This window comes from Bidens hawaiensis, unplaced genomic scaffold (genome assembly GCF_021521415.1).
Source record: "Bidens hawaiensis isolate Kalapana, Puna unplaced genomic scaffold, B.hawaiensis_p1.1 tig00000904_1, whole genome shotgun sequence".
Taxonomy (NCBI): domain Eukaryota; kingdom Viridiplantae; phylum Streptophyta; class Magnoliopsida; order Asterales; family Asteraceae; genus Bidens; species Bidens hawaiensis.
Genome location: NW_027491052.1, coordinates 4,238,647 through 4,252,082, shown reverse-complemented (window position 1 = coordinate 4,252,082; position 13,436 = coordinate 4,238,647). Strand labels below are relative to the sequence as shown.

Genomic DNA, 13,436 nt, shown 5'->3' with positions numbered 1-13,436 from the left:
GTTATCTTATAAAGGGGGACATAAATGAGAAGGATAAGAAGAATTTGTTGTCATACAAAAACCTTCTAAAAAATAATAAAAAACCTAAAATGTTTCACTGTCTTCGTTGTTAAAAAAAACACCAATGTTAAGGCTAGAAGATTATTATGTCTAATTATTTATTCCGTCACTGATTGTGTCTTTTTTCTTAATATTATGTTATATTACTCAACATTGTGCTATATTTTGCTCGGCATTGTGTTATATTTTGCAATCTATTATGTCTTTTTTTATTTATCATTGTGTTTTTTGTTTATTTTCGTCACTGTGTCTTTTTTTCCTTGATATTATGTCCTTTGTGTTTTTTGAACGAGAAAGACAGGAGAAATAGTTTAGTTTTTTTTTTACTTTTTTATTACATTTTTTAATTATATTTTGATTTATGAACCTTTTTTTTTCTTGAATTTTTTACGGGGTTTTTATTAAGGCCACAAATCTTTCTCACTTCTCAATTTTTTGTGTTTTTATTTAATTTTTTTCTTGAGGGCATTTAGTCCAAAAGAGGGGTTCCAATGGCTATAAACATGAACCACATTTTTTTTTAAATTTTCTAAAGGCAATATTCCGTTAATTTTAAAAGAAGTTATTAAACGTATAAAATTAATTGACTTTGGAACTGAGTCCTTCCCCATCCTCCAAACCGTTGGATGGTATCGGCTACTAACTGTTTTCAATATTTCCTACAATCTCTAGATTGACCAATAGTGTCAATTCCATTACTAGCGCTTTAGCTAAGGGGAAGACAACGGGTGTTGTTTTTGTACCCATGTATAAGAATAGTCATTAAACGATATATTTATGTAAAAATAGCCCAAGTAATTACGTATTTCTTTTACGTAGTTTCTTTATGTAATAAGCTTTTACAATAATTAAATTGTTCTTTTAATTGTTAAATCTCTTTATAAAACCTCAAATTATATGATTCATGAAGTGACAATGTTAGTATCATATATTTACTAACCAAGTAGTTCGTTTTATTGTAATCATAACAAGGTGGGGATTATGTTGTCATTTATGACAAAACAATCTGAACTATTAACTTGTATTGGCCTTTAATATGCTTTTATTATTTTTGTTAAAAGATAGATTTAGTAAGTCCATGTGTTTGATATGAGTATGCCTGTGTTCAAAGTATGTTAACGAAGATCTTAATATATTCTAAAGTTATATGTTACAAATTCTACTATACATCTACTATATAAAATCACCATTTATGCACTCCACAAGATTTGAATCTACAACTACCAGATTGAGGAGTACGTCATTTTACCACCAATATGTCTCCTGGTTTCATGTATTGTGGTTTCTTGTGTGCTGTCTATTTGTTTTTCTTCATTTAATTGTAATTTAGGTTAACATTAGTTTATTTCACGATCGATCAATCAATCTTTGTGGTTTACTTTTCACAATCAAATAAAATGTGTAATACCGACCACATGCTCATCATGAATGCTATACTTTATTTACCCTAATTATCTAGGTTATAAATTGGTTTTGAATGATTTGACGACGATTGTCAGGTATTCTTACTTATCCACTCACACACAAAAACATACCACATGTCCACATTATTGTTGCATACATGAAGGCACCTCTTATTTTGAATACAACTAAAATACAAACATATGATACACAAATTGTAAATATGATTATTTATATGCTCATTCCTACTTTCTCAAATCATCAATGTAAATGTCCAAATGATTAAACTTATAATATCTTTTCAAGAATTTGAACAGAAGGTACATGACTGTTGCTCGGTCCTAACAAAGTCGAACCACGTAGAAGAAAATGATTTTAGCATGAAAGTTGCAATATACACAAGTGAAGCTAACATGCATGTATCAGTAGTTTCGTATATGATGTAGAAACTTTAACTTACGTAAAATATAGAGACATTTTATAGAATCATTATATAAGCAAAAGTTAATACTCGTTGTAAGAGATTTTATAAAGTTTTAACAGAGAATTACTGAACCCACGAATGGATTGAGTTTTAATTTCTTTTTAGTTATTTGTATAAGCCAAAAGTATAAAACAAATTTTATTATTTGATGTATGAGCCTGACCTACATCTGCAAGCATGCCTTGATGATTAGTTAATTTATGGGTCGGTAAATTGGCTGAAACCAATGACAAATTTTCTTTTTGGTGATTGTGTTATTTGCTTTTTTTTTTACTCACCTACATATTAATGGATTAAAAAAAAAGATCACTTTCATTACCAACATGTTAAAAAATTGTGCGAATCATCCATAATTTAACACTTGTAAATTGAGGTTAGTTATCTAAGTTTTTACACTACCCAACTTGTAAATGTGTGTAATTGTTATATGACCGATTTATTATTTATTATCTTTATCATTTGTTTCATTGATCTCGTGTAATATACGGTTCTAAAGCTAGTAAGTATGATAGAGAAGCAAAAGAACTCAAACTAGAATAGGCCATGCGAACTTCATGTTAATTTGTTGATGGTTCAAGTACATATAAGACCTAAAACAGTAATGTTGTTAGAGATGACCGTTTCAAAAATCCAAAAATATCAAAGCATGTGTTTATTGTGGTCTATCTGTTCATAGGCATGTTTGCATCAATAATACAATTTAGGGGCGTCCCAACCATTTTGGTGGCCTAAAATGAAAAAAAAATGGGGCCCTTAATAGATGAATTCACATAATTTATAAATTTTACTTTAAAATTTATTAAGCAATTTTTATGTTTCATATATGAAATTACAATATTTTCAATTTTTGTTTTAAAATATAATACAAATCAAAAAATACAAGTGGGAAAAAGTTACATAAATGTGAAGAAATAAATTAGAAACAAAGTGAATAAAAAATGTCACAAAAATAAAAGTTCATTCAGAAGGTAAAAGACTTGCACTTCAGCCACCACACCAATATAGTATTGTTTAAACTTTCACTTATATTACTTTAATACGCCTTTATGCATATATATGAAAAGTTAAAAACTTTTTAACTAGGGCGTTATTTTTTCGAAGGCCTAAAGCCCTAGCTTCACATTAGACTACTATAGGGCCACCCCTGATGCAATTCTCTAATTTCTTCTTACATACGTATGCAGAACTAAACAACCAGGCGTTACCAACACTCTTGTTTGAAAAACCATATCATCGAATGAACCAAATGGTCTCACTATATAAATGAAACAATCGTTTCGTGGAACTACAATTGAAACATACTTTTGCTCACTTACAATGTGTTCCAGAATTTCATTAAAGGAAATAAAAGAAAGAGTTTAAAAGGAAAAGTAAGAAAATTGGTGATCAAGAGTTTTTTTTTAATAGAAAGAAAGGGTTTAAAAGGAAATGAAAGGAATTGATTTAGGGTTGGATTTAACGTACCCCTCTCTGAGACTTTCAATTCATCTAACAAATTTATTTTACACATTACTATCTTTTTATATTTTTTGTAAAGCTTATCATAATGCTAATATTGATTTCTTTATGTAAAACTTTTTTTTTATTCTCTCTTTTTGTATTTATTATTCTTTATCAAAATAATAATATTTGTTATCATTATAAAATACATTTAAACAAATAATAATATAATCTCTTTATAAAAACGATAAAACGTTTTGTATATTTTTATCTAAGGGTGGCAAATGGGTTGGGTTGGGTCGAAATGGGTTAGGGTCGGAATGGGTCAACTAAAAAAAGGTTGTTTTGGTTTGGGTCGGAACGGGTTATGGTCAAAAGGTTCGGGTCAGAATGGGTCCGGGTCGGAATAGGTCGGAACGGGTCAAAACGGATTTTGGATCGTTTTTTTTTCTTTTTAAAAACGAGGGCAAAGGCAGAAACGTTTTGGTTTTTTTTACATTTTTCGTTTTTGATTTATATTTTGAGTTGTATTTTTTTATTAATTTTTTTGTAGGGGTTTTTATTAACTATAAAAACCCCTTCAAAAAAAAATTCAAAAAAATTAATAAAAAATTCATAACTCAAAATATAAATAAAAAATGAAAAATGTGAAAAACCAAAACGTTTCCTCTGTTGTCCTCGTTCTTAAAAAAAACCGAGAAATGAACTGAAACCGAAAGTCGACGAAAACGAAACATAAACCAAAACTGAACCGAATTGATCGAAATCGAAAAAATCGATCAAAACGAAACTGAAACCAAACAGAAATAAAACTGAAAAAACAGACCACAGCGAAACAAAAGGCCGAAAACGAGTCTAAAACCGACCAAAAGCAAACAAAATAAACCGAAACCCAACCCGTCCAGTGCTCCGAAACCAACCAAAAAGAAACAAAGGAAACCGAAACCCAACCCGTCCAGTGCGAAAACTCGTGTCGGCTTTAAACCTAAACCGAACTCGTTCTAATCCAAAACCCGTTTCAACCCGAGCTTGCAACTTTTCCTTAAGACACTAACCCACATCAACCCATTTCTTTAAATTTGTCGACCCATTTTGACCCAAAAATAAGAATGTGGTATTTCAAGTGACCCATTTTGACCCATCTTATTAAAATCTATGAACCAAACCAACCTATATGATTTTTAAAACAACCCAAATTGACCCATTTGAAATGGTTTGGGTCAAGATTGCCACCTCTATTTTTATCTTATTGTATGTCTCTCGCCCGATAAAAAAAATCCTTTGACTATATTTTGTTAGGTTCGGGCATGCAAGATTATTGTCACATTAGAAAAGAACCAACTTGTTGGTCTAGTCGATGCTTAATCTCTTTTATTGATTAAAAACAATGGTTTTTTTTTAAATTGTAAGCTATCTCTAAAATTATAAAAAAAGCATACTCTAAAGTATTAAAACACTTAAAAATTGCTTTTTTTTTCTTTTAAAAAATGTTATTAACATAAACAATTTTTTTTCATTAAAAAAACACAGAAAGAAAAAGTTTTATAATATGAAAAAAAGGAAAAGAAAAGCTCTTAAAAGAATAGAAAAAACTTTTTAAAATAATAATAAAAAATAACAAAATGATAAAGAATAAACAAAAAATTTTAAATCGTATTAATATAAAACCTGAGGGCGGAAGGACGTTAAGTAAAAATAAAGGGCAGTGTAATACGTTTAGTGCCCTTCCAAATTAGAAAGATTTTGAGAGAAAAGAAACACAAACATCATGCTTATATTTCAATTCCAGTGATACCCCTTATCAGTTAACCATGTATTCACTTCCCATCATCTTTCTCAACTTACTACAGTCACCAGAAATCCATTTGGCATTCATTAGTTTAATCAGTTATTCATTTAAGTTCTCCTTTAATATGGCTTTCATTAGTTTTAGTTCCAACACTTTGCTTTCATTTTACATCTTCTTCGATTAGGGTTGTAATAATAAACTATGAAAGAATTAATATGGTTTCGAGCTTGATTAGCTCACGAGTGGCTCGATTTGTTCTCCTACTTGTAGGTAGTTTTATTATAGGGGACATAAATGCACAATTTACATGAACTAATTTAGGTAATTGGTTCTGTTTTTGTAGTTGTACCTAATTGCATTTTGGCTTATTCTGGGACTTGGTAGCTAGTTTTATTTGTTTATCTGAAAAAATGTAGAGAGAATCTTGATTGTTATCTTTGTTTTGTGAACGAGTCAATTAGCGACTGTTAACGGGTCAATTTCGAGGCTGAAAAACGGGTATATAAGTCAGTTATAGGTTCAAATTTCCGCATTTTGACCGGGGTTAATTTTGGAAGTTATGGCGGCTAACAAAAGTGCAGTACCTGCTGATTTGGTTAGTTTTACTGCTGATTTTTCAGGAAAGTTTCAAGGTTATTGCATGTCTGTTCTACCGTAACTTCAGGTTACTGTGTTGATTTGAGTTTGGTTTAGTTTATTGTTTCCACGGGATCATAAAAATGCTTTGGCTTACGGGTTATCTAGCTTTTCAATACCAAAGTTATTTCAGGTATTCATGTGAGTTGTTTAGGCACTTTTGATAACGGGTAAGGGTGTCTTGTTTTTACCTGTTGCCTATGGATAAGGTTTCAGGTCACTTGACTACAGTTTTGTTTAATTGGTTTCAAGGGTAGCTTGTCATAATTGAAGCTCTTTAACAGTTTGCTGCTCTTTACGAATCAATTGCAGCTCAAAAAAGTCAGTGGCGAAGCTTGGACATACATGCCGAAGGGGCCAGACTCAGTATGTATTTAAAAATATCATAAATCAGAGGGAGCTGGGCTCAAAATTTCGGCCACAAATGAGTAAACTTACACTATATATAAAAATTTTCAGCTAGAAAAGAATAAAAATTTACATTAAAAAGCAAAAATACGGAGGTACGCCCCTATTCTCAATGCTATCAAGGCTTTGTTTTTATGTTTTCTAATAAATCAAAGTGTATTCTTAAGACATACGAAATACATGTCATGTCCATTATTTTTTACATGCTTACTATGTTTTCTTAAAAAAAAAGTTGCATGTCATGTTTTAAAGTTATATGTTGTTAATGGTGCACCGAGCAGCATTTGGATTCTGAACATTGGTAAACGTTTTAGAAGACAAAAAGTTTGGATGGGTTTGTCGGTTGGAAGTAATGTATTGTTTAGTGTAATTTTACTTATAGGGTATAATAGTAAAATTGAAACTTTATTTTTCTTTCCTTCTAACCAGGGAACACATAAGATGTTCAGTTTCTTTTTTTTTTCTTTCATTTTCATTAAACTTGGGAATACGAATTAAGTTCACATCTTTTCCTTTCTTTTCTCTCTTAATTTCCTTTCCTTTCCTTTCCTTAAGTGAACTCGGGAACAGAGCGTTAAGCTTTCGTTAGATGCACGCAAATCTATAAATAACTTTCTAAATTTATCTAAGGGCAAATCGGATTTTAATAATCCAAAGTATGACTTATTCACAGCTACTATTTTATACTAGCAATTTGACCAATGACACTCCAAACTTTTATTTTTATCGCCTAAGCAATCTAACTTTAATGAATATAAGCAACTCTATCTGCCTTTGAGCATGTGGCATATGATGTGTCACTTGGAATTTCTTTGACAATTTAGATTTTAATAATTTAAACTATTGATTATTGACCCATAATAAACTTTGTTAAAAATTGGTTCAGTTACGCTTCTAAAGTTCTAACCATCATTTTCATTGTTATTTAATATCTTTCTGATTCTTATAATTTGAGTGTTTCTTCATCTTTTATTTCTAATGAAAGAATATGACAATACTAAAAAAAATTGGAAAAAAAAAGGCAAATATGGTCTGATGAAAATGTACATTGCCATCATGGTATGTTACAATACATAGGCTTGCCAGAGGAAGAAATCTGAAACATGGGCACGAATTTTATGATTGCCCTCTATGGTCCATATACAACAATCTTCCTACATTTCTTTATGTTCTTCATCTTCTATCTCTAATGTTTTTTTTTTCCATTATTAAGTTTTTAGAGATCGAAGTTAGCTAAAGAATGGGATGTTAGAGATAAATTATTGAACATAAACTAATGGGTAATCATAGAAGATGCGTGTCATAAACCAATTGCTATGAATTATTATCAAACAATAACTCACTCTAAATATATCAATTGCAATAGTATATTGCAAGTAGATGCAATGCTATTAAGGCTATCCGTCACGTCATCGCCTCGTAAAAAAACAGGGCATTGAAGCCCGTCCCGTTATGGTTTAAAGCCCCTTAGGCGCCCCAATATATATATGTATGTATGTATGTGTGTATGTGAGAGAGGAGAGAGAGAGAGAGCTTCTTTCCGCGCCGGTCGTCTAAATGGCCGCTCCCCCCCCCGGGCCCACCTCCACAGCGCCCCCTGGCGGTGTTCCCTCCTCCACGACGCCCCATAGCGAGTGGTCTAACGACGAACAAAGTTACTTATGTTAGGAATGTCTACTTTGACAAGTTAAGTAAAAACTAAAAGTGCATTCTGACCAAATTAAGAGTATAATTTATTATCACGAACACGAATATAACTTCGATAGTTATAATATAGGCAATAGCTTTACTATAATTTGTAAAGATTAGTATCGTTTTAAGGTAAAAGTTGTGCACTAGTAAACATATTGACCTCCAAAGAAACAAATTAAGTTGCAACTCCCCTATATTTTTCACTCATCAACCTTCTATATATTTTAGTAGTGTGACAGATAGGAAATGCATCTGATAATCCTTTTGATCCCATTCTTAAATCATATTCATATATATTTACCTATCAATTTAATCAGCAAACCCAGTTCCTGTTATACTAGGAAATTTTGAAATGGTGTTTGGATGGCGAAAAGCTTTCTGCAAATCGCTTCCTCGAGAACCAAATTCTGGTTCCGCCATTAAACCTATCAGAGATGAATCTGAGCATGATTCCGATCCTTTGTATCCAAGCCTACGTTGTCGAACCACTAGCGTCACAATACCAACCGAATCAGCGTCAGCTCCCGCAAGTCCAAGGCTTCATTGCAACAACAAAAAGTTGTTTCAGTCATCATCAACTCCATCATCACCTCGATCGCATTCAACTTTCTCGATCATCAAATCAACCTTACGCTTCTCCGAAGTAAGATCAGATTCCACTCCTATTCGATTTTCCTTTTCAAGTGATAAATCCTCACAGATCTCTATTTTTAGCAGGATTGGGTTTGCCTTGCCACGCAGTTTTTTGTCTGTTTATCTTCACTTCATTATAATCGTTTTGGATGACAATTATTAATTACATTCTAACTTATGCCAGTTTGATCTTGCAGAATAGATGCGGATTATGCTTGCATAGCGTGAAGAGAGGGCGAGGCGTAGCGATCTTCACCGCGGAGTGTTCTCACGGTTTTCACTTCCCCTGCATCGCCGGCCACGTGAAGAACAAAGGCAGCCACGCTTGTCCCACATGCGGCATCATGTGGAAACAGACGCCACTATTGCCTGTAAACGATCTGAATCTGAATCCGAAGCATAATGCCACGTCACTAACGGATAGCAAATTGAAGAAACAGAATTCGTTTGAGTTAAAAGTTTATAACGATGATGAACCGTTAGCTTCCCTAACGCCAAAAGCTCGGTTCAATCCGATTCCGGAATCAGACGAAAGCTGCGATGAGGACTCGATCTGTGAGTTCCAAGGGTTTCATGTCAGTCCAGTTGACGTACATAAAAGAGACGTGGACGTACGGTTGTTGCCAGATGCAGCGATTATTTCAGCTAACCGGAGTTACGAGACGCACGCGGTTGTTCTAAGAGTAAAAGCACCGCTTATTCAAAATCAACGTAGAGCTTCGATTGATTTGGTAATCGTCGTTGACGTGAGTGCAAAAATGTCAAACGAGAGTTTACAGATGATGAAACGAACGATGAGAGTGATCATTTCGTCACTTTCATCCTCCGATCGGTTATCAATCGTCGCATTCTCTTCGTACTCGAAGAGATTATTACATCTTAAAAGGATGGCGAGTTCCGGCAAAAGAGCAGCGTACCGTCTCGTCAAAGCTATGGCGGTCGTTGACGGTTCATCTAACGCCACTGACGCCGTTAAAAAAGCCGTTAAGGTGTTAGAAGACCGTACGGAGAAAAACACCGTCGCTAGCATCATTCTCCTCTCTGACGTCCCCAGTCAGTTATCAGACGTGTCATCCACGCGCTACCAAAACATCACCGTACACACACTGAAACTCACCGTAACTGAAAAAACCGTTGGAAGTTTACTTAACGGGGCGGTTCAGGATCTACAACTGCAGTTAGGAATCGTCTCCGGTTCATCTGCGGCGGAAATCGCGGCGGTGTATTCACACGCGCCGCCGTTGGTTATCGGATCGAGTACAGTTCAGATCGGAGAATTGTATGCGAATGAAGAGAGAGAAATATTTATTGAACTGAAGATTCCGTCGTCGGCGGTGAGGGCCCACCGAGTACTCTCCGTGCGCTGCAGTTACAGGGAATCAGTAAGCCAGGATATTATTCACTGCAACGAGCAGGCACTGGTGGTACCTCGTCCGCAAACCGTCAGATCATCTGCCCTCACGATCCAACGGATGAGAAACGTTTTCATCACAACTCGAGCTTTAGCCGAGTCGTGCCGACTATCGGCTAAAAACGACTTCATCGGCGCGTACAATGTGGTGTTATCGGCTCGGGCTGCAATGCACCAGCCAGGCTCGGATTGTAGAGAGCTTGTAGCCAGCCTTGAAGCCGAGATGCGCGAGTTGCATAGGAGGCGCCAGGCTCAGGGTCAGGCTAAAACGGCGGCTCACATGGATGAAAATTGTGAGTCGTTTACACCCACTTCGGCTTGGCGAGTGGCTGAGAAGCTTGCTAAGGTTGCTACTGTTAGAAAGTCGTTAAACAGAGTTAGCGACTTACACGGCTTTGAGAATGCCGGATTTTAATAGGGACGTAATCTTTATACACTACCCCATGGTGATTGTTCATGTCTATACGGTTCGTATAGGGCTATACGGGTCGTATACGCATGATTGACAAATGTACGGAGGGGACACACTAAAAGCAGGTTTTTTTTAGATCCTATGCAAACCGTATAGTTCTATACGAGCCGTTTAAGTCTTCAATAACTCAAGTCCTATCCAGCCCGTATAAACGAAAGATGGTGCGTGAAAATCTATCATATGATGGTGTATGAAGATAGTATACGTTTTAATAATATATTTATATTTTTGTCTAGAGTTTCATCTATTACACTGGCACCCTCTAAGAATTGAAATAATAAATGGAAAGATGTGGGACCAGTATGAGAACCATAGCGACAAAGGGTGCCGACAGCTTGGCCCTTTAATTGGGTAGAAACTAGAAAGAAACAAGAGTTGATGAGAGTGACTGACAGAGCTATGGGAAGATGTGGGACCAGGAAATGTAGCATTGTGTAAATTATGTGTGCTTCCATTTTTATTCATCTTTGCTTTATCATTTGGCCATGTTGTCTACATTATAAGTGTACAAGTTCTTCAAAATGAAAGTCATTGTCCATTCATATGTTTGTGTTGATATGATTAATGGATTTATGGGGTTGTGTTGTCAATGATTAGAGGCTTTGGCGGGGCTGTTTTTATTTTTTTTATATGTATAACGCTAAAAAGTAAACAAGAATTATGAAATATGAATAATGATATACGTGATAATGGATATTAATCAATTCTCTTTAACTTATGGCCCATTAGTAAGTTACTAATTCTAAAACAACTATATCTTCAAAATCTCAAAATATATAACTTCTATTTAAAATAGAGATCCTATAAAACTAAAAGTCTAAAGTCATAAACTTATTTAGTTTACCTATGAGACGGTTCTGGGCTTTGTAACAATTCAAAATGAAATTACAGTTGTGAGTTGGAATGAATATTAGTGCAATTAAACTTGTTTATTACATGTTTAATTGTAGGGTTGTTCACAAGCCGAGCCGAACTGAGCGAGGGCTTGCTCGTTGCTTGTCTTATTTCAAATTGAACCGAGTTGAGCGGCTCAAAATCGAACCGAGCCAGGTTTGAACCGAGCCAAAATCAAACCAAGTATTTAACGAGCATTTTTTGAGCAGTATCGAGCGAGTTCGGAGCATTACTTTTTTTTTTCTTTTTTCCTCTTTAAATTCTTTTATAAGAAACAAGTTTGAAGTTGAATACGATGTGTATGAAAATAAATTATTGGTTTTTATAAAAACTAGTAGTAGCTTGTAATTTTTGATAAAATTAAAGTTTGAAATTGGATATAATATAAAAAAACAATTAATAATTAGAAATAATTATTTATATAAATGTATATGCACAAATATTTAACTTATTTTTATAATTATCTTTAATATTGAAATATTGAAAACTAAATATAATTATTTATTATATTTAAAGTACCAAAAATATTCAATAATTAAAAGATATTATACTTAATAATCAGTTTTTCAATATTCAAGATAATTATTAAAACAAAATATATATTTATGAGTATATAAATATATACAATGCATTAACATATTCGAGTCAAACCAAACCGAGCGGACATTTGCTTGTTACTTGGCTCGTTTACAAACCGAACCAAGCGGAGCGGCTCGTTTACAATTGAGCGAAAAAAACGAGCGATCATTTTCCGAGTAAATTCCGAACGAGCGGCGAGCGGTTTGGACAGCCCTAATTAATTGTGTGCGGCATTCTCTTTTGTGTTTATAAAAACTTAAAAGGATAAATTCTTAAAAGTGACCAAATTAGGAGAGAGAAACTGAAAATAAGCCAAATTTTGAAAAAATTCCAATAATAATCCATCGAAAAGTCACGGCGTCAATGATTTTGTTTCCCGCCGATGGTTTTCGTCCACCACTAAAAGTGTGACACGTGTAAGAGTTTGACATAAGCCAATTGTTTTCTATTCTAATCTATCGGCTCTGTTAATTTACAAGTTTTTCAAGGTTTGACTTAAAAACTCAACTGTTTTGGTTTATCATCGTCTTCTTCATGTTTTTCGGGTAAGTTGTAAGCATAAAAGTTTTGTATTTTTATCTAACTAAAAAAAGACCTCTATTAATTTTACTTATCGAAGGGGTTTTGCTAGTCAATTGCGGTTTAACCTGCTTAGGGTTCTTAAACATTAAAATTGGGATTTTCAATTACATTAAATTCTTATCAAAATTGGCTTTCGCTCCAGTTAATTTTTTGTTTGTTTTCATATTTTAAAGCTGATGGACTGGAACCCGGTCTCTAACCGCTGTTCGGACTCAGTACGCATAAAACTTGTTTTCTTGTTTTTATCATAACTTGAGAACCGTAATGAATATTAATATGATTCCAGTTGGATTCTTTTCAGTTTTAATGATATTTCACATATTAAATTTATAGGCTGTTTTAAGATGGATCAGTCAGCTCGCTTATTTTATTCTTATTATCGTGTTAGCTCGCTTAATCACAAAGGTGAGTAATCACATCCCCTTTTTCTCTGTTTTCTTTTGGGGGCTTTATGCGTACACAAATTCAGGTTTATTTATTTACTCAAGTACATTATAAACTCAATTCCATTATTTGCATATTGTGATATTGCTCGATTGGTTATTACATGCTATTTGACTATGTGTTTACAGGTTTATGGTTGGTTGGTATCTCATTCTCATCCTCATCCTCATAGTATGATCATACGCCATCAGGGTAGCTCATTATCTATGTAATTCGGGTGAAAGGACAATTTTTATTTAATTATCATGCTAGTTGAAGTAATGAACATTATCGCAAGGAATTGTTGATTTTAGTATTATGTGTATATTTCAAATTGTGATTACTTGCCCAACATTATGCGGCCAAATATATATTGCCGATTGCTATATGAGATGATTAAAGTAAAATTTGAAGGAACTGGTTAAACTTAAGGATTTAATAAGACAATGAACAATTTCTTTTGCTTAAAGTTTGATGCAATGATATAACATCTCAAAAATTTGGTCCAATTTTGACAAGTTAATAAAGATGA

The 13,436-nt window shown here is 33.7% G+C and overlaps 1 protein-coding gene across 1 annotated transcript; it reads left to right on the top strand.

The window, feature by feature from the left end:
• The first annotated feature begins 8,258 nt into the window (after nt 1-8,258).
• Nucleotides 8,259-10,369, top strand: LOC143545622 (putative E3 ubiquitin-protein ligase EDA40). The gene is made up of 2 exons (XM_077037473.1): nt 8,259-8,553; nt 8,741-10,369. Exons 1-2 carry the CDS (start codon nt 8,263-8,265, stop codon nt 10,367-10,369), a joined length of 1,920 nt encoding a protein of 639 aa, XP_076893588.1. The 5' UTR covers nt 8,259-8,262.
• The last annotated feature ends 3,067 nt before the right edge of the window (nt 10,370-13,436 follow it).

Bases quoted from the DNA above. Each gene is read 5' to 3' on its own strand.
- LOC143545622 (XM_077037473.1), top strand. From the start codon at position 8,263: ATGGTGTTTGGATGGCGAAAAGCTTTCTGCAAATCGCTTCCTCGAGAA. The intron at 8,554-8,740 runs GTAAGATCAGAT...TTGATCTTGCAG, and splicing joins CAACCTTACGCTTCTCCGAA to AATAGATGCGGATTATGCTT.